The sequence below is a fragment of the Vulpes vulpes genome, chromosome 3, assembly GCF_048418805.1.
Source record: "Vulpes vulpes isolate BD-2025 chromosome 3, VulVul3, whole genome shotgun sequence".
Taxonomy (NCBI): Eukaryota; Metazoa; Chordata; class Mammalia; order Carnivora; family Canidae; genus Vulpes; species Vulpes vulpes.
This window is the reverse complement of record NC_132782.1, coordinates 93859986-93884955: the sequence shown is the minus strand read 5'-3', so window position 1 is coordinate 93884955 and position 24970 is coordinate 93859986. Positions and strand designations below refer to the sequence as shown.

The 24970-nt window shown below is 47.0% G+C and overlaps 1 protein-coding gene across 2 annotated transcripts in view; it reads right to left on the bottom strand.

Moving 5' to 3' along the window:
• Nucleotides 1–24970, bottom strand: part of GTF3C1 (general transcription factor IIIC subunit 1) — a 72051-nt gene that overhangs the window by 46045 nt on the left and 1036 nt on the right. Inside the window, exons 2-7 of one of the 2 annotated variants that reach the window (XM_072753615.1) lie at nucleotides 22131–22340; nucleotides 17683–17859; nucleotides 16937–17080; nucleotides 14786–14882; nucleotides 10560–10683; nucleotides 8275–8322 (exon numbers count right to left, since the gene is read on the bottom strand). In XM_072753615.1, the coding sequence (XP_072609716.1) occupies nucleotides 8275–8322; nucleotides 10560–10683; nucleotides 14786–14882; nucleotides 16937–17080; nucleotides 17683–17859; nucleotides 22131–22340 (800 nt within the window). The remainder of the gene's footprint in view (nucleotides 1–8274; nucleotides 8323–10559; nucleotides 10684–14785; nucleotides 14883–16936; nucleotides 17081–17682; nucleotides 17860–22130; nucleotides 22341–24970) is intronic. The other variant, XM_026011059.2, reaches the window with a different exon arrangement.

Below are 24970 nucleotides of genomic sequence, written 5' to 3'. Positions count from 1 at the left end.
TCACACATCAGTGGTGAGATGCTGGAGACAATACACTGAGGCTGGTACGCAGCAGTTGACCCTAACAGCCAGCACTTGCGGTGGGCCGGCACCATGGCATGTACATTATGTGAGGTGACCCATCAGATCTAACAATCCGAGGCTGGGGGGCCCCTGTAATCCCCGTGACACAGGTGAGTCCCCAGCATCCTTTCAGCGGTGGGTTCGGCTCAGGCATCTCAGACCGGGCTCAGCATGAGGTAGTTGTGCTTCCAGAAGGCCAGGTAGAACACACATCCAGATGGCTGCCAGTGAGGTTTGGGGCCATGGGGTCTGCAGCTCTGCCCATCCCATGCAGCATGGCTGACTTCTCTGCCATGAATCCCAGCAGCAAGGACTTTCTCCTGGATCCATCAGATGAGTAAACCCTGGATCATTTACCCAAGCTGTGTCTGTCTCTGGTCTTTCTCAAAACACTGCTCATGGAAACAGGTCCGTTTCCCCGTGCCGTGTCAAATGCACCTTTGTGTTAAACCTTGTGTTAGAGACGTAGCGTGCATGGTGGTTAAGAACCTGGGCTCCTCTGCCAGAGCCGGTGTGCAAACCTAAATGAGCTGGTTGACTTCCCTCAGCCTCGACTGACTTGCCTAGAAACTAAGGAGGAGGTCTAGCCTCATGAGGTTATAGGGAGAACTTTAAGAGATAAGGTAGGTGGAGGAGGCAACACTGTGTAGTCGGTGGCTTAGGACTCCAAGAAGCCACTTGGAATTAGTTTCACCAGCCTTCTATGCCTTTTCCATAGCTCTGGTTTAACCAGTCTTGGAATTCCAACTTGTATTACTGAAATCCCTCCAGCTTATGTTTGGCTATGTTTAAGGCAATTTTAAGGAGCCTGTACCAGACCACAAGTCAGCAAAAGCCAAAGCAGAGGGGCTGGAATGAGATCCTGGTCAGCAGGCATGTGCAGGGTGAACAGAGCCGACTGGTCAATGGGAGCTGGCACCTCAGTGACCTCAGTGACCCCTTCTCAGATGAATCACCTGGCAATGGCAACCACGGGGCCCTGGATGCAGGGCTTCCTTTCCAGGAAGAAAAGGCAAGGAGAGACAGAACCAGCCAGATCACTGCACACGTTCTCAGGCATCTTAAAGATATGGTGCGCTAATGTCCATAGTTCCACACAAACCAAGCAGAGTTGTTTTGTGTCAAAGGTCCAGGAAGGGCTCGCCTTGGTGTGAAGCAAGAATGGCTTACTGTAGGTATCCTGAAGACCCAGAAAGGAGGAAGGGCAGGAGTGAACCCTTCCCAAACACCCCTAGGTGTACCAGGTACTGTGTTAGATGGTTTCAGAAGCAAATTATCGTGTGGATTCTGCCAAGTTGCTGCTGCTGTTTTATGAAAAAGGAAAACAGGCTCAGGGGTCAGTGAGGTGCTGGACCTCTTATACCGGGCAACCTGACTGGCTTGGAAATTTCTATCGGAAAACACTGTCCCCTATAAAGGGAAATCCTGGGCTGCTGTGAAGTGGCACCCACAGCCTGTGTTTCTCACATTCCCAACCTAACAGAGAGGTGCTCTCAACGTGATGAACCCAGGAAAGAACAAAAATAAGACGAGAACAAATGAGCATCATAACAGATTTGCTCCTGCAAAGTCGTTAACAGAGGTAGAGTCCTACTGGTCAACCAGGGAGAAGTTATGTAAACTCTCCCTACCTGCCACACACACACACACACACACCCCTATGGACGTGCCTAGGATGGTCAGTGCTGGGGTGTCATTCGGGGAGTCTAGAAACTGAAATGAGAAGCCAGCCCACAGAGGTAGGAGGTCCTAAGGAGGTAACTTTCAGACATACAGAATTCAGGGCTGTGCTCCGGAATGAAGGAGGGTGCCCACAGCCCATACCCTAGGGTGATAGAACAGGTTAGAAATATGGGCTCTGGGGACCCCCAGGTGGCATAGTTGGGGTTAAATGGCTGACTCTTGGTTAGGGCTTAGGTCATGATCTCAGGGCTAAGAAATGGAGCCCCACATCGGGCTCCGCGCTCAGCAGAATCTGCTAAGTTTTCTTTTTCCTTCTCCCTCAGCCCCTCCCTGCTCTCTCTCTAAAATAAACACACACACACACACACACAAAAAGAAAGAAAGAAAAGAAAAGAAAGAAAAGAAAAGAAAAGAAAAGAAAAGAAAAGAAAAGAAAAGAAAAGAAAAGAAAAGAAAAAAAGAAAAAGACACGTGGGCTCTGGAGTGTCTCTTTGGTGATAACCTGCCTCTGCCACCTACCAGCTGGATGGCAGAGTGACAAGACCACTCTATGCCTCAGGTCGTTCAGCTACAAAATGGGGACAGAAAAGTGTCATCCTCAGAGTGCTCAGGACTGCGTCTGGCAAACAAGTAGTGCTCAATAGGTAGCGCTCGCTCCTGCTCTTTTTACAATGATCATTACTGTAACCTTAGCAAAACTCAGCTTCTGAGGATCAAGGATCATGTCACAACCTGGGCTGAAAATATCATATTGCTTGGGGCCTTTAATTCAATTTCAAGCATTTGTTCTGGTTTGGACCCAAAAGACATAAAGATGAAGACAGGGTTCTTGCCCTGCAAAGGGTGGTGTCTGAGAGAGAGGACAGGGTGGGGTGGGGTAGGTAGGGGTGGTGGGCAGTCTGCTTGGGTTTCCCAAGCTTCCCACAAGCTAGGGGTTGAGTTCTGGCTCTGTCGTGGCAACCTGCTAACCACTCTGAGCCTCGGGTTCCTCCTCTGTAAAATGGGCATCATTCTAACAGCATGGCTGGACTCACCTGCTGGGAGGGACCAGAGGAGTGACTGCGGGTAAGGGGCTCAGCCTCACAAACTAAGCATACTTTATGCTCTATGATTACAGAGCAAGGAGCCAGCATCCACAGTGCTGGGAAATGATGCAGCAGGTGGGGCGAGGCAGGCGAAGGCAGAAACAGGGGACCTGGGGGTGGGATGCTAGAGGACACAACCAGAAACGTCCAGGCAGAAGGGATGTAGGCAGAGGAAGGTGAGGGATGCTGGAAGGGCGGGGATGAAGGAGAAGGCTGATTGTAGAAGATTTAGAGGCCAAACAATGGATGTTGTGTTTTTTATTTTGTAGACATGACTTAAAGTTATTTCTGTGGTGGATGTGGAAGATGGACTAGAGAGAAGGCCAGCAGGAAACCACATCTTCCTACTCTCCTGCCCCTGTCCTAAGCTAGCCTCACCTTCAGCCCCTGCCCTGACTCAGGCCCCAGGCACTCACTCCCCAACCCCAACCCCAACCCCTTCCTTCTCTCAGGGAGGAAGCAGACGGCCCTGATTAGAGGCTCACACCTTCTGTGCTCAAACCTCCACACCTGTCCTTCCTCTATGACCTGAGGCAAGGGATCTGTGCTTTGGTTTTCTTATCAGCAGAGAAGAGAGTCCACATAATGGGATGGCCCAAAGGAGCACAGTAAAGCACTAACACTTGGCACACAGCCTGGCATATTATCCAGATGGCTTTTCCACCTCTCTCCTGGCTCCAAGATAGGACAACAAAATGACATAATCTCCCCTGGGGCCTTCCTCCTTTTCATGGCCTAAGATAAGCCCGTGGAGTCTAAGGTTCCCCTTGCTAACTGTACAAGGTAACAATGGTACTGACCATCATGTACATACAAGAGGGCTCACAGGCTTTAGGGTGCTGGAGAAATGCTCTCAGCCATAGTTCCAGAGCCCCCATTAAATACCCAGCCCAATCCTTGGGCTGAGTTAGTGACTGACTTGTTTAGGTCCCCAGGAGTTCTTAGAGACCCACAGAAGGAAACGGCTGGTATAAGCCATGCTATGACTAGCATGGCAGCAACGAACCTTTCTTGAGGGCACTGAGCCAGACGCTGGTTAAGAATGGAATGGCACCCAGCACAGACACATCTGTCACTTTACTGGCACCCTGCCAACCTGTGGCCAGCTGGGCACCTGTGCAGCCACATACTCACAAGTCCCTGCATTGGCCTCTTCCAAGCCCCAAGGGAAACCTCACCAGCTCTTCCCCACATCAGAGCTGTGTGGCACATCTACTGCCACTGGCCCCCGTCTGACTCTGCAGAATGCTCCCCTGGCCCCACTCCCTTTCCGCCTGCTGCCAGCCTCCACTGCCCACAGCATGGCTGGGACAGGCATGTTCCCTCCTAGTCACCACAAGGAAAAGACTATCTCCCAACAAGGGTGCTGTCCCAAGTGCTGAGCCCCCTCGGGAGCCAGAGGGCTGCCTGGAGCCCTGGCTTGACATTACTCAAAGCCTGGAATTATGCCATTGAGGATATTACTCCTGATTCTACCCTCTTAGATGCTTGGCTCTAAATCGTTTTCTGCCATATTAAAATGTCCATTTCCTTTATTTATCTCAAATATTAACGAGAGGAATTACCCTTCATTTTTTAGCTGGCATCCTTTAACCAACTTTGCCACTTTTGACTTAGAGATCTTGCTATTTTTAACTGATTCTACTGGGTTTCCCCCGTGCCACTAATTTTCTAGGCTTTAGCTCAGCTCTGATGATCTTTTTCTATTCTTTTCATGTTTATGTTCACCCTTTATCCTTTTTGTGTTTCCGATCTTCATTCTTTTTAATTCTACTTTCCTGGTTTCAAAGCTCTTTTAAACCTTTATCTTTATTTTATTGCATTTTAATCCTTCTCGATATGGCTCATTTCTCGTTTTCCTTAGCTTGTATACTTTAATCCTACTATAATTTCTCAAATGTCACTTTTTGCCATTTTAATGATCTTAATTTAGTTTGCTGTACCCTATTACAAGTGTTTCTTGGTTTTACTTTTTAACAGCTTTACTGACTTATAATTCACATTCCCTACAATTCACCTTGTGCACAACACACATCAGCAGTGGTTTAGTGTATTCTCAGGTAGGTGTGCCTGTCACCAATCCATTTTTGAAATCTTCCCTGCCTCAGACCTTGTACCTGGCACCCTGGGTGCCCCCATCACAGCCCTGAGCACTTGCTAATCTACTTCCAGATTCCCCACTCTGGATTTTCCTCTAAGTGGAATTATACAGCAATGGCCTTTTGTGACTGGGTTCTTTCTCCATTGGAACGGTCTTGGCACCCTTGCTGAAAAAATCAGTTGACTACGGACATATGGGTGTATGTCTGGACTCTCAATTCTACTTCTTGATCTGTCCATCCTTGTGCTGGCACCATACTAGCTTAATTATTGTTGCTTTGTAGTGGTTTCAAAATTAGTAAGTTTGAGTCTTCCTACAGTACTTAATTCTCGTTTCCCAGGATTGTTTTAACTTTCTGGGTACCCTGCAATTCCATATGGACTTTGGAATCAGCTTGTGAATGTCTACACTGATGTCAGTTGAGATTCTCCTAGTTTAGAGAGTGCTGCCATCTTAACTACATTAAATCTCCAGATCCATGAATAAGGGATTATTCCCATTTGCTTAGATCTTAAATCTGCCAACGTTTTGTAGTTCTTTGACTACACATTTTATACTTGTTTTGCTGAATGTATTATTCCTAAATATGTTATTCTTTTTGATGCTAATGGGAGAATTGTTTTCTTAATTTGGTTTTGGATTGTTACAAGTGTATAAAAAATACAACTGATTTTTTTGTATTGACCTTGTGTCCTGCTATCTTGCTGAATTTGTTTTTTATATTGTAAGGGTCATGGGTTAATAGCTACGGTTAAAGTCTACAGCATAAATAGGACAATACAGGTGCTTGGACCCCTTGCTCATCCTTTTCAGTGCTGGACACACTGGACTGACCCTGGACAACCTGCTGACTGACTGCCTCCATCATGAGCTCCAGGGAACACTTCTGTCACTTGCTTCCAGTTGGCCCTCATTTTCAGAAAAATCACAAAGTTGACTTCAATTTCTTTTCCCTTCAGCTCTCAGCCCAAATGAATAAACACTGTATGACCAGTAAATACTTGAAGAATATAATCCAAATTTTGCAAAACAGATCAGTTCAGGGTGACTGTTTTCATTACCAAGGATTTTTTCTTTTTTTTTTTTCCTTTTTGCAAAGCAGATCACTGCGGCTTCTTCCTACAATGTACTTGAAATATGCCTAAATCCAAACTCTTTATTTACAGCTTTTAGAAACAACTCATATATATCCAGGCACACCTGTAAATTTACATGAAATAATCCATCATCTTTATTTATTATTTAAGTCTTGTCTGCTTCATAATGCCTTAGAGGGAAGGTTTATGTTAATTCTGTAAACTGGGATGTTAAAACACAAGGCAAAAAAAAAAAGACTAAAGCTGTGCCTTCATCCCTTCTCTCCTGCACAAGGAGAGGAACTAACATGGTACCTAATTAAATTTGCTAAGCATTTGCTTAGCACCTACTCCGTTCCAAGCAGACACTGCAAAGACCTCAAGGATAAAAGTATGTGAGGGGCACGGCTACCACTCTCAAGGAGCTCCCAACCTAGCTGGAAAAAAGTCACACAGATAAATACCTGAGTCACAGTGTGACACGGGGAGTGAGGGGAATCCAGTTGATGAGCCTGAGCAGCAGGAGGTGGGTAATAAGACCACCACAGAATGAGAGGAGCCTCCTGAACAGTCAGAATGGGCTCTCTGTGCTTGTGTGTGACAATCTAAAAATTTTGATGGTCACTGTCTTAGAGCCCTGCTCACTTGACCCCAAATAAGGAGTTAAAGCCATCACTAGCATCAGTACCCAGTCTTGGTGGGCTTCTCTTCCCAGCCCAAGGCCTCAGGAAAATGCGGACAACTCACCGTGTGACACAGACACACCTGCAAGAATCAGGCCAATGACACACCAGAGTGAAGCTGGCTATGGGTCACACAGCAGGAAGCAGGGCATCCCTGGGGGGTGGGGGGTGGGCCCTATGGAAAGGGGGCAGCATCTCTCTGCCTGGCTGATGGCTAATAAAGAAACACAGTTTGATGTTGCCTAATGTCATTTTCTGCAGGGAAGCCGAAAGGCTGACTTTTTAGGTGTAATTTCTGATTCTTAAATGCCCAGCAATGCATTCAGTGAAAACAAACACCGTAAGCCAAGCAAAATACATTGCTACACGTAACCATTCCTGGTCTGTGGCCCCTGCTCTGTATACACTGTCTTCTGTAAACCCCATGACACTCTGGAAGGTTGCATTATTATCCCCAGATCATCCTGCTGAGGCGGAGAGAGGCCAAAACTTGCAGGTTACCCCCACAGGAAGTGACCCAGGGCTGTCACATCAAAGTTGCAAGAGGCTAGCCTGAATTTCCAGGGGCCTCAAGCTTGGGAGAAGCTGTGCTCCATGGCTGCCTGCCCAGCAAGAAAGGCTCTTTAAGGATGTTTCCTGCTTAGTTTCTCTTTACTTTAAAAATATAATCATTCCAGTCTGTTTATTTTTAATGTCTTCCTTCCAATAAATCAGGAAATAAAAATGCTTAACAGGCCCACAGGTCATGCTATTTTAAGTATTCAGAGAAGTCCCCAGGATACCTCTTGGTTCCTGGACTTTTCGGCCTGCCACAGGACCCAGCGCTACTTCCTGGTTTTCTTTCTACTGAAAAGGCTGATGTCACCTACTCTTTCCAAAGGGATTCAAGGCATTTGACCAGTCACTCATGCACTCAGCACTGAAGGGACTCAGAGGTCCCCCAAGGGGCCTCACCCTGGGCTCCTTCATTGGTTTATTCACCTGTTGTATGATAATATTGGTGTTACTGTCTCTGTTGCAAGACGTTGCTCAAACACAGGAAGCCAAACATGTTGGGCAGTGACTGATGAGCTCAGCGAGGAGATAAGAGACAGACCCCTCAGACTGGCAGTTCACGGTCACTCGACAAACATGACTGACTGCCTCCTGGCCACATCGAGCTACTCGTCGGGGAGGGTGTGTTTTGTCCTCCATCAGTACACTCTCTCCTAAGCTGTGGTAATGAAGTCAGCCTCCACAGGTTACTTGTTCTGCTCCTAAAGTCAAGCATACAGGCCCTGACCTTTTTTTCTTATATACCTTTTGGTTTTCTTTGACATTAATAATGTCATTTTCCCCCCATTGGCTTGGTTTTGTTTACTGGTCACCAATTCACACAGACTCTCTGCCGACACACAACCTTCTCAAAACACATTCACACTCACTAGGCAACTGATCCTTTGCATGGACTTGCGTCCCTCCAGAGCCCTCATCCCCTGTTCCCGTGTGGACAGGTTGCCCTGGTGCCTGTCACAGTGATTTCCCTTCGGCATCTTCCCACGTTTTTCCTGGTCTCCCCCGCAACCCAGACCCCATTTTCCCACCTCTTGTTTCAGCCTGCCGTTTGATGGTGCACATCGTCCTGCAGCTTCCTGAAAGGGAACATGAGAGATGGGAGATGAACGGTTTCAGATCTGCATGTACGAAAATGTCCTTACTTTCACAGTGGATCGATGTGAAAGCTGAATAGGGAGCTCCAGATGGAAAGTCCATTCCCTGCAGAATGAAAGCTCCAAAGCCACCGGGCTTCAGGTACTACCGGCAAGTCTGTGGTCTCTTCTCTGGAGGCTCCTTTGCTCCAGGTTTCCCACGTCCCAGGACACTGTGTTTTGGTGTGGATTTTGGTATGTTCTTCATGCTAGGCACCTGCTGGGTCTCTTGCTCTAGAACTTACATCCTGCAGATTTGGGAGAAGCGCTTGTATAATTTCTCATCGTCTCCTCCTCTCTTCCTCTGCACACATTCTATCTCTCCCTCCCCCCGTGAGCCCCTCATATTTTCAACTTAGCTCTGTTTTTCACCTCTTATGAGTTTTTGATTTTTCTCAGCATTATCTCACTACCCTCCCTTCTGCTAAATCTTTTATTGCAATAGTCATATTCTTTCTATTTCCAAGAGCTCTTTTTGATTTTCTGCATGTCCCTCCTTTAGAGCTTCTTGCTGTGTTTTCATGGATGTGATGTCTTCTCTCTGCCAGTTCTTTTAGGTTTTCCTCTGTTCCTCATTTTGTTTCTATTTCCTACATTTGTTTGTTCCTGTTACACTCCTATTAGAGTTCTCAAATGTTTGGTGAAGCATTAAATTGCTGCCCAAAGCCTGTTTTGGACGTTGCGTAGAAAAAGGATTGGGAATCACTGTGTAGGCTTCCATGTAGGGTGAGCAGGCAGGGGTCAGCTGTTTTGTTGGGATATCCCTAAATTTCAGTATCTAGAAGGCTTTTCTCTCCGACTGTTTGGTTTCTGCAAAAAAAGAACCCTCCAGGGGCATCTGGGTGGCTCAGTGGTTGAGTGTCTGCCTTTGGCTCAGGTTGTGATCCTGGGATTGAGTCCCGCATCGGGCTCCCTGCAGGTAACCTGCTTCTTCCTCTGTCTATGTCTCTGCCTCTATCTCCCATGAATAAATAGATAAGATCTTTAAAAAAAGAAAAGAAAAAAGAAGCCTCCAGTCTCTGACCTAGGGGAGAAGTCTGGCTGTCAATGTGCAGGAGCCAAATTTGTAACCACAGTAAGAGTTACCCTCACCTTTTAGTCTCCCATTTTCAGCACACCACTGTGTCCCGAGCTGGGTCTGTGAGTCCAGAAACCCTCCAATGCATCTTATCTTGAGATAAATCCAGAATTTTGTGGGAAAGGGCTTCCTACTTGGTTATGCAAAGTTGTGAAGAAGACTTGGGGGAACAGAAGCTTCTCACACACACTGCCAACCAGTCCTCTTGTTTCTGGTGCTATCCAAACTTGTGCTTGAAGGTACCTGGAATCTCCACATTTTTAGTTTATTTCGGGTTTTGAGGCATCAATTCTTGGCTTGTGCCCTTCTCTGTCATTGAGCTTCCCCAGGCTGCTCAGTCCATCATTATGTATCCATCTGTCTTGAGCACCAGAATACTGTTGATGACTCTGCTGTCATCCTGTCCTAGTCTCTTTGTACCTGCAGGTTTATTCCTTTTATATCCCTTGTCATCACTACAGAAGAGTTTGGGAAGAGTGCAGATAAATGCATATATCTCATCTATCATCTTCTACTGAAAGCTCTGACCCTTAGCTTTTTAAATGACTTCGGTTGGTCAGAAACAGCACGGTGTAAACATCAAGAATAGAGAAAAATAAAGGACCAAGGAAGGTTTTTGAAGTTTTATAGTCTATGGTCCTTAGTTTAACTTTCTTGGAAGGTTCAAATCCCACATCTGCCACTTACTGATTGCTCAACCTTATGTCAATTACTTAGCATCTCTTAATTTTCTTACATGTGAAAGGTGATATTACCACCGATCTTGCAAGGACTACAGAATGAGATCATGTAACACAGCTTCAGTACTTTCAAAATGCTGGAATGAATAGTGGCTGAGTGTAAGAAGACAAACTTGTTTTGGACACCACGGAGTGGAGATGTTGGAGGGACATCTACATAGAGATGTGTGCAGGCAGTTAGGTTAACTTTCACTCAGCGAACATTTCCTGAGCACTTTTGCTCTTAGGAGATCCTAAGTGAGGCACTGGGGAATGGAGATTTGGACAAATGTGAAGTCACCCCACTGTAAGGCTGAATGTGGGAAGGGAAAAGTGAAAGCCGTCTGTGCGGCCAAGGGGACAGAGGCTAAGACCACCTTTACCTTTCTTTGTCTTACAGGGTCCACACTCAGGGTGGATCTCTTGCAAGGGGAGAGATACCACCTTCGCAAGGCCAGCGTTCAGCATGTACTGGTACAGCCGCTTAAATGTCCTCTCACACAGACCCTGCAAAAAAAATACAATTTAAGAGCTGCTATCAGATAAAAGCAAGGTGTTTGCAACCATTAAAATCATGTCAGTGGACATAAGTTCAGGAGCTGAGTTAACCAATTACCTTGAAAAAGGAAACGCAAGGGCTAATGAGGAAAGGCTCCAAGTTATGCTGTCAAGGGAACAAAACAAGGTCCAGGGCACTAAATAAATGATTTTATAAATAGTTTTGATTATGAGAGGAAAGAGATTTATTTGCTCAAAGATCCTGAAAGGATATGGGGGCGGGGGGGAGTGAGGCAGATGTGGGCAGAGCCAAAAGGTGGCTTCTCTCCGTATACTTTTTCAGTGTTTGGTTTTCTAACTAAGGAAGTATACTACACACACACACCCACACCCACACCCACACCCACACAACCTACCCACCACAGGCAATGAACAAAGAGGAAAAAATTTAGTGAAGAAAAATTTTAATTGAGTTTATCAATGAAGTTTCCACAGAGTGAGAAGAGTGTGCACCCTACCACTACTCACAGTTCTGCGAGGCAATATAGCCAAAATGACCCTACATGTTCCTAACTGCAAGGGTCACCAATGAGGAGCTTCCAGCGTAGGCCACATTTTTCCATCTATATGTTTTTGAAAATAAGTGATTTGCTTCACAACATCGAAAAGTGAGAGATTTCATTTTTTAAAAAATATGGGTTCTGGCTTCTATCAGAAAAGATTCAGCAACAAATGCTGGGACTGCGGATCCTTGGAGCAGTCAGCAGTGGGAGCCTCGCAGGGTGGCCCTATCAACTCCTTGCATGTCAGGGTTGAAGGTCAGTTCCTATCTGTCACCAGTTACGTGCTGTCTTCTCTTAAAATAATCGAGGGGAAAGTTAAATATTTCTTGGATCCATACTGAGAGCAAAACCATTTTTCCTATCTGGCCTGTTTCATTCATTCATGTATCCATCCCAGCCACTACCTGCCTTTGACTTTGCAACCCCCAGAGTCAGGAGGCCAGTTCCGGCTGCTATAAACTGTGGACAGAATGACAGGAGGCACTCATCACTAAGAGTTGTCACTGGAGTCTTAACAGGTTCCCTCTTACCCTCTGGGAGAGGGAGGGGGAGCAAAGAGAGAGACTCTTTGCTGTTTGAGAGACACTCAAACAGCAAAGGGGGGGGGGGGTGTGCTGCTGCCACCACATATATATGATCAACTCAGACTAGCCAGTGTTCCAGCCCTAGGGCAGGAGAACATATGGCTATCAAAAAAATACAGATGACTCACATATGGCTCATCCAAACACATCAGCTTGTAAATGGGATCTATTGTTAATCTAGCTGTGCCCTCAGCACCACGGGAAGACCCTACGGAAGTTCATCCATCAAATCCCAGCCCCCAACATATGGTCCTAAGTCCTGGACCATCCTAAGTGAGGGAGGATGATGTAGTCTTACCTTCTGGGGGGCTGCCGCCAGGGACTTACACAATCTGCCCAGCCAAAACAGAAAGGAGCAGTGTAAGCATCCCCTACTCCCCACAAAAGACAGCATCCATATTCATAGCATCAACCTCATGCACTGGCTAATTATTCACTAAGTCCTGCTCAGCTCTCTCTGACTTTATTTCCAGCTGCTGACGAGACCTCGCCAAGTGAAAGTCCCAGAAGATCTTCATACTCAAAAAATCCTAAAGTCAAATTTGTCATGCGTAAACGTGTTCCCTTCTGTACTCCCTACTTTATTTGTGCATTCATTCCACAAATATTTACTGAGCGCCCACTGTGGGCCAGGTGCTGTCCATCCGTCTGGTGGGGCTTCAGCAGTAAACAAGCAAGCACAGTCCCTGTTCTAATGAGCCTGCCTTGGGCCCTGTTTCAGTGAGGTGCAATCACTTAGTCCAGACAGCAAGATTCCTTGTCCTTTATTGACCCCCGCACCCTGGCCTCCGTCCCTTACCACATGGAAATATCTCAGTTCTAGCGGTCACCCTCCCGGCTCCCGGCCTGAGGCAACAGCATCCACCTCCCACCACAGCAGCTCCAACTTCTCTTTCTCCTACTGGTTCACCGGTTCATTTCCTACACATTCTTCTCCATCTATGAACTGCCAGCAGCAGTTTATGCGGCTGAAGGCCACACCCCGACTCTTCAGTCTGGCACTCCAGACCTCTCTTATCTGGCCCCAATTTCCCTCTTGGGCCATATCTCTGCTTTCCTGCCTGAGCACGCTGCGGCCGGGTTACTGTACATACCTCCAGCACACCTCCAGCTACTTCTCCTGTGCCTGAAATGCCATTTCTTGTCTACTTTGGGAACACTTCATCTTCAAAGCCTGGCTTGACTATAATTTGCTCTATAAAGCTTCTCCCAGCTCTCTGAAGAAAGTGCATCCTTCATTGGAGTTCAGACACATCCTTTTTAATAGCATTCGAGCCTAAATGTGTGTTCACATGCCCGCCCCTCCAGTAACACTGCTCCATGACAGTGTTGAGACCTGTCATCCTCACTAACTTTTGTCATCATGGTGCAGCACACAGTTCTGACTCAGAGCAGATGCTCACTGAATTATGGGCCAGATAAATAATGGAAAGATGCCCAATCATGGTGCACTCTTCAGAGCTAGTGCTGACCTGAGACCAGACTAGCTCGGTCTCCCCACACGTGACTGACCCCAGGTGGGCAGAGGGTTTCATTCTGCAAAGTCTGCTGGACAAGAAATAGAAAGAACAGAGAGAGCAGAATTTGCTTTGTAAGGAAGTAGGAATTTTCTTAATTTCTACTATGGTCTCTGAAGAAGCTTTATCGGTCTCCCTTTTGTTTTCCACTTTTGATAGACTCAAATACTGAAAAATATTTCTTACCACAAACAGCAGTCCACACGTAATGACAAATGACATGGCCTGGTATCTGAGAGGTGACAGGAAGGAAGAGGTCTGGGGCAGGGAGCCGCCAGTGCACAGCTGGCTCAAGCTGACTGCTGTCATGAGGACTGCAGGCCCAGGCTTGTCAGAGCCTCTGATATTTCAAAGGCAGCTGGAAGCTTAGATTTTTATGTGAAATCTCAATTTAAAAAAAATGCTAGGTCAAGAGTACTTTTAACAACATATAGGCCAAATCTGACCCACAAGCCTCCTAAGCTCTGTTTAAAGAGACTTGGGCAGGAGGCTTGGTCTGAGGGGCTTAGTAGGTTAAGTGTCCAACTCTTGATTTCAGCTCAGGTCAGGATCTCAGTGTCGTGGGATCGAGCCCCAGGTCAGACTCTGTGCTCAGCAGGGCATCTGCTTGGGATTCTCTTCCTCCTGCCTCTCCCCCTGCTCACAAGCATGCACATGCCCACTCTATCTCTCTAAATAAATAGAATCTTTTAAAGAGACTCGCACATGCAGTAGATCTAGCATTAGAGAAGAGGCTCCTTTCCCTCTATGATAGAATCAGGGACTGGGGCTTCAGCCACAATGCAGCAGAAGCAAGGATTATCCAGGTGCCGATAATCAGGCTCCAAATTGTGTCCCCAAACAGCCTGACTTGAAACTTTAGGTTTTAAGTTCTACTGTTTAGCCCACAGGGCAATATTTCTCTCCCCTTCTGGCCAGCTCTTCCCTAGCATCCACTGAAGACTGTCCTCATCAGCCTGGAGGCTGCGTGCCACCTCTGTGCTTATCTCCTCTCCCCACTACAGCCCGCCTCTACTACGGGCCCAGAGACCAAGCTGGCCAGGAAGTGCTTTTCTCCCAGCACCATCTCGCCTGCTTCTCTGCAAAGTCACAATGCCCTTTCCGTATCAAGGCAGTGGGGACAGAATTAGAAGCATGCTTACGGAAGCACCCCTAAATACCCAGTTTTGCCGTTTCACATGAACTTGTATGGCACGTAGTACTAGAGCAAACCATGGGAGGAAATGGGAGCCTGACAAGGGCATGAAGGTCTTCAACAAAGGACTGAGGACCGAGCACTTTTTATCCTGTGAAACAAAGGAAGATCCCACTTGTTTTAAGGTTAGGGATGGTCAAGTCTGTTAACAGGGCTTCCAACTGCAAGTCACGTAATATACATTTTATGAGGCTGTCGAGGCAGTGGTGCAGATTGTTCCAGCCCAGCACAGGGGTGGGCCTGGACACTTACCAGTTCTTCCCTCAGCCTGCCCAGGGTCTCTATCTGGTGACTCCGTGTGCTCAGCACCCCTGAGAGCTTCTCCATGAGGATGTCATATTTGCTCCTCCTGTGAGAAACACAAAACAGCTCACCTTCTCAAACCTATTGCTAAAGAACGCCTGTTGTTTAAAGACAACAAAGAAAGACTTAAATGACAACATGCCACATCAGACCACCTTAGTTTTAGGTTTCAGCCATCATCTAGCTCGCATTCCGCACTTGGCAGAGCAGAGGCTGTGCCTCTAAGCACTTCAGTCACTTAGCCAAGGACACCTAACTAGTGACAGCATAGTGACTAGACTCTTTGGCCACAGCTATTATGATTCTTTATAACGTCTTACATCTTTATACCATAAATTTGAGGAAGTATCTTCTATATTTCCGTATGATTCACTTGGTGAAGGAGGGGATTATTTCATAGAGAAGTGAACAGGCTTTTCTAAAGCTCAGACTCAAGACATGAACCTAGGTCTTTGTCCACATCCATTGCTCTCTTCACTGTTATAATGCCTCTGATCCTCAAGTATGGCTTCTACTCCGACTTCACTGGCATAATTGATCCTACCTTCAGCCTCATTTTTATTATGGAGTATCATAACTGCTTCCAAGCTAATTGCCACCAAGGAAGCTATGAAAGAGAGCAGGAGGCTCCTAGACTGTGTGTTCATGGGGAAGGTGACCTTGGCTTTAACTGCCCACAGGCCTGGGGGTAGGCAGGGCAAATGTATGGGATTCAGAGTTTACGCCTGTGTCTCTACTTTGACTGCCTCTCAACACATGAAAAATAAAGGCAGGCACAGATATTTACTGTACATGGACTAGTACCAAGCACTGTGTCATGGCCATGTTACAGAAGAGGAAACCATGCTTCAGAGAGCTCAAGTGACTTTGCCCAAGTAAAAATGATTTAGTCCATTGTTCTCCCTGCCACCCATAGCTGCCACCTATGTTCTTTGTAGACACAGGTCACACACAGGTTAGGAACCTGCCGATACTAGTATCCAACCAATGGATAGTAAAGTAAATAAATAAAGTGCAAATTCTCAAAGCACAATTCTTTCTAATGTAGGATTTCTAGAACATAGGTTTGAAGACAAATTTGGAATTTTGACAGGGATTCAGTGATATCATTACTCCTGGAAATCCTTAGTCAATCAATAGTCTGTCTAGACACATATATTAAGCACTTTCTTTGGGTCTAGGCTTGTGCTATGCGGCACACACTGTAAACTTTAAAACTTAACGCTGAAGGACATGCCAGGCCACTGGGTAAAGGACCAGCTAAGGCCTCTGGGACTTAGCTAGAGGAGACTCAGAGTCATTCCCTGGTCCAAATGAAAGGGGGGGATGCCCACTACCTCTCAAGTCTCCCACAACACTGCCTGCCTTCACTACAGAGCACTGGTGGCCATGCACTCAGGGACACCCAGCCTACTCACCCAGCGGCCACATCCTCTAGGACCTACACCAGCTCAACCCTTCCCCACCCTGGTCTCTGCACCTCCCACCAAGAAGGGCATAAGGCACTGGAGTGCAGGCCAAGACCCCTCTAAGGGGTGGTGGAACATTTTTTCCCCCATTCTTATGCCAGGCAGTCACCCTAACTGGGAGTAGTAAAGAATCAGAGACCCACTTCCAGAGACTGATCTTCAGGAGGGAATATGCACATCTCACCACCTTGCTATTAAGATTAAGACATGCAGCTAAACAGCAATATCATGCATTGTACTCATTCAGCAGAAACCACCCCATCTCACCATCTAAGTTGACTATGAGAGTTGCATGTTGGAATAAAATGCCAATTTTAAACTGAACACAACTCAATCTCAATTCTGTCACTGAAACGAATCTAATTTGACTTATTATTTTTTATACTCCCCCCAAATTTCACCAACATGTTAACAGTTCCTATTGCCAGGCTATGGAGTTATAGGATTTTTTTTCTCCTCCTTTTCTGTATAATCTTCAAATTTTCTAAATCAGCAGGACTTACTTTCATAATCAGAAATACCTTTCTTAAAAAGCTGTAGTCATAATGTGACTTTGCCTCTACGCTTTGTACAGGACTAATCCACACGGCTAAACATTGGAACAAAGTGTTCTGGCATCTGCATGCTGTACCTGTCCACATGAAACCGATTCAGGAGGAGGAGAATTGAGTGCTGCTGTGCTCCAGTGGGTAATCGGATCACATGTGACTGCATTGTAATGAGCCCGTTTTTGTTCAGAATTTTCCGGTGATAATGGAGCTTGCCAGCATCAACCCTGGAGGAGAGGAAGAGAGTGGCTGTGTCATTTCACTTTGCCTGTGGCTTTTACCCAACAGTGCAGAGGGCCTCTCATTTGAACATAAGTGCTAGAGACACACAGTTCCTATCCAGCCAGTTTAAGGGAACAGTCACTGTGAGACAATGGCCTTGAAAAGAAGAGCCATGCCTCAGCCTGAGACCCTGCAGAGGTAGATGGGAGATGGGAGTAAAGGCCCAGGGAAATGGAATGGGACAGGAATGGCTGGGGTGGGCGACAATGAGGGTTAGTGAGGACACCATCAAATACAGGTCTCCAATCCTGTAGTGGCCAATGAGTAGGGCCACCCTACATCCTGGGTGGCAAATGGTCCCAATTTATGCCCACTACCCTGGCATGCCCCTAACTTCCACTTTCCATTTTCCAAAAATGCCTGGTCTAAACACTAAATTATACAGTTGCCCCAAGATCTCTTAAAAAAAAAAAAAAAAGCACTGCATGCCCAACCATCATGGATTACAGACTGCCCCAGTGGCAGGGAGGAGACAAATAGGGAAGGTAAGTCAACAGGGCCCAATCATCAGGGAGTCCCAGTATTTCAGAAGAGATCATCCCCTCACTTGAAAGCAGTGGTATGGAGGTCTCGCTGGAGCTCCCCTTGCCACCGGGACCGGCCTAATCGCTCCAGAATGCAGTAGGAGAAGTCGGGGAGCTTCAGGTCAGGGTCACCCTCCAAGCCTATCAAGGCCCTGTAACGCATGTCCTGGGAGGCAACGATGATCAGTCTCTTTCCCCACCTGTGAATCAGAAACACCGCATGGAAGAAATAACTTTAAGTATTTTACGAAAATCAAACGGTAAAAAAGCAGAACCTTAGAGAATTATCACCTTGTGTTATTTCTTGGAGGTTCACAATGCCCCTGTGAAGGTTTGTCCCCATACTACGCGTGTTTGGGGTGAACAGAGCCAACCTTGTCATCTTGTGCAGAACCCTCCAAGGTCTTGCCCAGACACTCAGACCAAAGCCCAAAGTCATCAGCAGGGGCCGGAATGCCCTATGCACCCTCCACAACCTGCCAGGTCCTGAAACAAGTTGCTTCCTCTGCCTAGCCACTCCTCCCCTGGTCTGTAGGTGGCTGATGCCTTCTCTTCATCCACGCCACCGATTAGACATCACCTCCTCAGACCTTCCTGAAAGTCTAGCCAGTTTGTTCCCTACCTCTGACCATTACCATATTCTTCACAGCACACAGCATGCTTCAAAATGTTTTTTTTTTTTCAGACATTCTTGTCTGTCTCCTCCCTTCGAATTTAAGTGCTGTAAGATTAGGCACATTGTTGACTTTTCACTAGGACACGTTCAGTGCCTAGAATGATTGTGGTAGGGTGTGGTGTGGTATGGAATGATTGTGGCGTGGTCTGGAAACATTTAAATGAGTGAGCTAACCTATGGAATTAGACATAAATTTCACCTCTACCACCAAAAGATCAAAGAAGAGACTGCCTTCCTTTTAACTTAAACATTGCAGATTCCTATACATTGTGACCTAAAAATGAGTCTTCTGCAGTCATGGAAGTCTGCAGAATCCAGCCTTGGAAAGAATGTTAAGTTGAGAACACACACAAAAGAGAGACAGTCAACTTCCTGTGTCTGCATGTCACAAACTTAGGACCTATACCCTCGCATTTCAAAATAAGCTCATGAAGTTACATTGGAAGAGGTCAGCTGGGATAAGAAAGTTTGAAAACAGGGGAACTGGTTTGCTGCTTTTCAAATGTATCAGATTTGTTTACTACACTGTACGTTATAATCCCAACATTTCCAGTTAGCTGACTCTGTGACTCCTGCTAGGCTGAAATTGCTGAGTGTGTTCATCAGACAGGATGTCAAATACTGAATAAGCACAATGCAAAATACCAGAGATACCAAGATAAATTAAAGTGGTATCAATCTGCAAGGAGCTCACAGTCTACTGAAGGAGCAAGTCAAGAGACTGAGCGATTATGCTACGGCCCAAAGCTGGCAGAGAGCAACTCTGGTGGTCGAGCCTACAGAATGCCATTATGTGTGGAGCCCCAATTCCAGCCTGTGTGTGTGAACAGAATGCATGCATAGTAACCAGGGAACACTCTCACAGGAGGTGATTCCAGAGTTAGCACTCACCAGGGTGGGTGAAGGACAAGGAAGCAGAACCTGCAAGTTTCAGAGGGATGAAGGAGCACGCCTGTCCCAGGAGGCAAGTGGTGTGGTATGGCTAGAAAGTCTGGGGTTGTAAGCTAGAAAGCAGAAGGAAAGAAAGCTCACGAGGTCACTGGGAGGGCAGCCCCGGTGGCACAGCGGTTTAGCGCCTGCCTTCAGCCCAGGGTGTGATCCTGGAGACCCGAGATCGAGTCCCACATCAGGCTCCCTGCATGGAGCCTGCTTCTCTCTCTGCCTGTGTCTCTGCCTCTCTCTCTCTTTCTGTGTGTGTTTCTCATAAATAAATAAATAAATCTTAAAAAAAAAAAAAAAAAGAGGTCACTGGGAGTCTACATCCTGAATGGCCTTGCAATGCCAGCCCCGGGAGTTTAGATGTCATGGCACAGGTCAGGGGCTATAATTCAAACCCAACAGGATAATCAATCAGTCAACATGCCTTTTTAGGAGTTGATATTGTGCCAGGCATATTCTAGATCCTAGAGTTACAGTCACGAATAAAAAAGTTTCTGCCTTCAAGAGTTTATGGTCTGGTGGCGAAAGGGTGACATGAATAAATACTTAAGATCATTTGGTACTAGGGCACCTGAGGGAGTCAGTCTCTTGATTTCAGGTCAGGTCATGATTTCTGGGTAGTGAGATGGAAACCCTGCGTTGGGCTCCATGCCGGGCATGAAGCCTGCTCAAGATTCATTCCATCTCCTTCCCCCCTCCCCACCTCATAAACGCATGCCTGCACTCTTTTACTGTCTCTCTCAAAAACAAAAGACCATTTTTGGTACTGCAATGAGTAACACAATGGTGTCTGGGCAACAGGCACACTTTCTGAGGAGCTAAGACTGAATGAAGTGTATAGGGTGGAGATGTGAAGACCTGAGGCAGAACATTCTCAGCATAAGGAACGGCACGTGCTGTAGCCCTGAGACAGAAATGAGCGCCACATGTTTGGGCTGCAGCATGGAGAAGACTCGGGCAAGTTCAGGGGCTACAGTCAAAGCTTGGGCGGGGTGCAGAGGGTATAGGTCCTGCAGAGCCTGAAGGGCTAGGGCCAGTCGGCAGGCAGCTGCAGGGCACGTAGAGCACTGGGTGGCTCGTGGCTCTGGCCTATGTCACCAAGCAAAAATCCATCCTAGTGCAGCTAGATCCTGTGATGTTTTTAAAAAGGAGCTAGAAGTCCAAATTTTAAATATTAGTTAAGAAATAAAATTAAAACAAAACATCGTGCAGGCTAAACAAAGCATGTGCATGGGGCACATGTGGCCAGTTGGAAACATGTGCCATGAATGACCAAGGCTCTATCTATCCCAATTCCATTTTAGAGAAAAACATGCCATGGAGTGTGGGAAGTTCCAAAGAGGAGAGACGGGGCACCTGGGCAGCAGTCGGTTAAGCATCTGACTCTTGATTTTGGCTCAGGTCATGATCTCAGGGTCATGGGTGATTGAACCCTATGTCAGGCTCTGTGCTCAGTAGGGAGGCTGCTTGAGATTCTCTCTCTCTCTCTTTCTAGAATAAATAAATCTTGAAAAAGAAGAGAAAGAGGTAGAGCAAGGCAGCAAGGAGGGAGTCAGGAGACTCTTGTACTATTTTGAGGCCAAAGGGGGTTTGAGAAAATGATAGAGGGTCAAGTTCATGGGACTCGGCAGTCAGCTGCAGGCAGAAGTATGGAGAGAAGGGGGCCATGAATCCCAAGTTTGCAGCTTGTACACCAGGCACATGGGAATACCCTGGCGCAGAGGAAATCACAAAAGAGGCAAGAAAGGGAAGAGGAGGCAGGTTCGGGGTGAAGGAGTGTGATGCTCTGAAGAAGAGGCTACTGAACTCCACACATGGCACTTGGAGGACGTCTGGGTAGGAGAGCCCTTCAGAGCAGCCCAATATTTAAAGGGTGGATGGAAGCTGGGGCATCCATGAGGCAGCTGGTGAGGATTGGCCAGAACAGAAAAACAAAGCGGGAAGCCATGGCGCAAAAACTTTAAAACGCCTTGATGGGGTAGAGGGGTCAAGGAGATCAAGAGCCCAACAGCATCCACAGGCTTGTTACTAGGAATCTCAGGGGATAAGATTTCAGTGAAGTAATAAAGTCAGACATCAGTGGGCAGAGAAGTGAAGGAGAGAAAGAATGAAGGTGGCTATTTCCTCCAGGAAATAGCAAGCAGCACAGACAGATCTATAGTCACAGGGGACCCGAGGTGAGAGAAGGTCCTGTTGTAAGATGGGCGAGTCATTAGGATTGAGGAGAGAGCTCCAGCAGCAAGGAGGCAATGGTTGAAACTCATGGAGAAAGATGAGCTCACTGAGAGAGGTAGCTGGGGTGGGGGAGGGGGCGGGGCTACCGGGAGCTAGGCTGGAGAAAGGAGGAGAGGAGGAGGAAGAAGAGAAGCAGAGTGCAGCCTGGGCCTGGGCCAGGGCTTCTTGTTGCCTCTGAGCTGAGGAAGAGCGGAAACATGGAAAGTTGCAGGCTGAAGACACAAGTCTGCAGAATTCACACTGGCAGCTTTTCCCTGTTCTGTGAAGTGGGCAGGGAGGTGGGTATGGGGAGGGGCTGGAGAAGATAACAACCTGGATTAGTCTCTCTGGGAAACTGGGATCCTGAGCCTGGACAAGAGAAGGAAAGGCATTGATCCGTATGAGGGCCATCTACTCTACTCAACTGTGCCAGGACCATGGACACAAGGGAAAGGGGAAAGGTAGGGCCCTGAGCAAAATCTGCACCACTGCAAGAGTGGCATGCAGAATGTGGAGGCTTAGTGCAGGGCTGCCGCACGGACAGACTTCCAGGCTGCAGACGAGTCTCCGTGCCTTGACTGTACCCCCCGGGCTTCCACACAGGAGGCAGTCCATGAGTCTCCAATAGTACAGAGCCGTTACCTGCCAAAGGCTTCCACCATCATACACCGGGGCTGTAAAGACTTGGTCCTGATGTCATTGGTTATGTTTTTCCTCTCCTTGAAGTACCGGCATGAGCCCTGGATGCCATCCTTGTTCTCTAAGATCATATGAATGGGGTAGACATCCTCCAAGGGGACTGGATCCCTCCGGGACTCCAAAATGCCGGTTTCCAAGTCAATCTCTTCATACCTAAAAGGGGCAAAGCACAAACACCAAACCACAACTCAGCTTCAGAAATAATACATACTTGGATCATTCTTCTTTCCTTTTTTCTTTTTTTATTAAAGATTTTATTTATTTATTTTTAGAGAGTGAGTGTGCAACAGCTGGGGTGGGGAGAGGCAGAGGAGGGAGAGAAAGAGGTAAAGGGTCCCAAGCAGACTTCATGCTGGGAGCCCTACACAGGGCTGGATCTCACGACCCTGAGATCATGACCTGAGCTGAAACCAGAAACCAAGAGCCGGATGCTTAACGGACAGAGCCACCCAGGCGCCCCTGGCGCATTCTTCTGACAAACTCCTGCTGAGATCAGAGAGGAGTGAGCTCACTCGGTCCCCAGCCTTGCATATGCAGATTAGAGCAACATTCCTGCCTTTCTATCCCAGAAAACAGACCTTTCCAGGGTTCCCCAAACCCACCCTAGAAGCTGAATGCTGGAACCAGAACCATCTCACTGGCCCAAATCATGGCCTTTTGGTTTCCCTCCAAATCCGGTGCTTGCATGTTAACAATTTTCACCTTGGAATCCTCAGTCCTGTCTTTTCCTCCAAACACTGATCCTGGGTCTCCAGTTGTCTATCGAACACCTCGAATTCAATGAGATCAAAATCAAAGCTATGACGACCTCTCTCTGCCTCCAATGAAGTCCCTCCTTTCCACTTTCTTCCAGTTATGTTGTATTGATGCCATAGGGACATCTTTGACTTGCATTTCTTCCTTTATCCAGTTAGCCAAGTTTGTGAGGCTCTCCTTAGAAATGTTGCTCACAGCCTGCGCTGGTCTATTTAAGGGCAAATCCCATTTATGCTCATTAGCCCTCTCTTCTTCGCCTTCTCTGTGACCTCTGCACTGCTTTACCCTCCATTCCCAAATCACATCTTCCACCATCTGCCAGGAGTTGGCTGTGGACTACTGCCCTCCACCTCTCCAGCCACACCTCCCTAGACTTCTTTGATGGTTTCTACCTGTCCATCCAGCCTTTCAATGTACGTGCACCTAAAGGCCATGTCTTAGGCCTCCCGTCACACTGCATCCTCTTCCAGGGATGATCCTGGTCTATAGCTTTAATACCTAACCATATGGGATGATTGCCCATGTCCAGCTCCGTCCCTCCCTCTGGCCTTGCTTTTGTCCAATGAAGCCACATGTTTACTAAATAGAATCTCCACTTGGATCACCCAAAGGAACCTTGAACTCAGTGTGTCTCAAAGTACATTCAGCACCTTGCCCACCTCCCCTGAGACCCAACCACCTTTCTGCTCTCTGTGTTCCTCACCAACAGTAAAGGGCATCAATATTCATTCAGGAACCTAAATATCAGAAACCAGAAAACAATCATCCCTGATTCCCCCCTGTCTTAATAACCCCACATCTAGTCACACCAAATCCTCTTGATTCTTCTGCTCCATAAGTCTCGATTCCATTTGCCTCTCTTATTTATTCTCACTTGTGCCACAGTAAGCAAAACTGAGGTGGAGAACAAAGGCAAGAAAGAAATGTAGAGGGCAGCCTGGGTGGCTCAGCGGTTTGGCGCCGCCTTCAGCCCAGGGCGTGATCCTGGAGACGGGGGATGGAGTCCCACGTAGAGCTCCCAGCGTGGAGCCTGCTTCTCCCTCTGCCTGTGTCTCTGCCTCTCTCTCTCTCTCTCTCTCTCTCTCGGTTTCTCTCATGAATAAATAAATAAAATCTTTAAAAAAAAAAAAAGAAAATGTAGATGAAAATGAAACTTCTTTATAACCTGCAGCCCATTGTCATTCGAGGCAGGCAGAGTATAACATTCTTCCAGGAAGCTCCCAACTGTAAAAGTTAATGCTCTAAGAGAAAAACAAGCTTAGCTTGACAATAGCTAGGCCTCCAGGGTCCCCCCGAGTCTTCTTCAGCATCTGAGAGTCCTTTTGGAAGCCTCCGTTTGTCTTTACTTCCCACAACCGGAAAATATATAATCAGTCACTGGCTCCTGACAACCCCAGCTCGTTCTGCCCACCGGTCCTATCACTGTGCTTTCATGAAAGCCTTCTTGCACCGAAGACTTCTCGTGAATTCTTTCTTGGCCAACAGCTCTAAACCCCAACCTTCAAACCACATCAAAAATCTCTCAACCTCACATTCTGCCCTTAGTCTGGCCCTCCTTTTTGGGGGTGGGGTTCCCAACTGTTCTTTTGATAAAGGATAAACTCTCTAAGTGGATTAAAAGACCACTGATTACCTCTCCAGTCCAATCTGGTTAAGGACAGAGAGGACTCTGTAACCCCAAACTTCAAGGATTCAAATTCTGGTTGAAGTTGCTCTTGCTAGTTGATAGTCTTGAACAAGTCACTTACCCTCTCTGTGCCCGAATTTTCTCTTCAGGAAAATGGGGGTGATAATATCCACCTCCTTAGGGTCATTGTAAAAATTAACTTGCTATGTCAGGGTCTCAGCAAATCCCAGCTCACAAGAAGCATGTACCTAAGTGCCAACTATTATTCCCTATTCTCTGCCTCCCACCCTACACTTCAGCCACACTTAACTTACTTCTCTCCCTTTAGACTTCCACATTTGCCCTTCCCCGTCCAGAATACTCTGCCAAGTGGCTCCCTAAATCCAATCTTTTAAGTCTT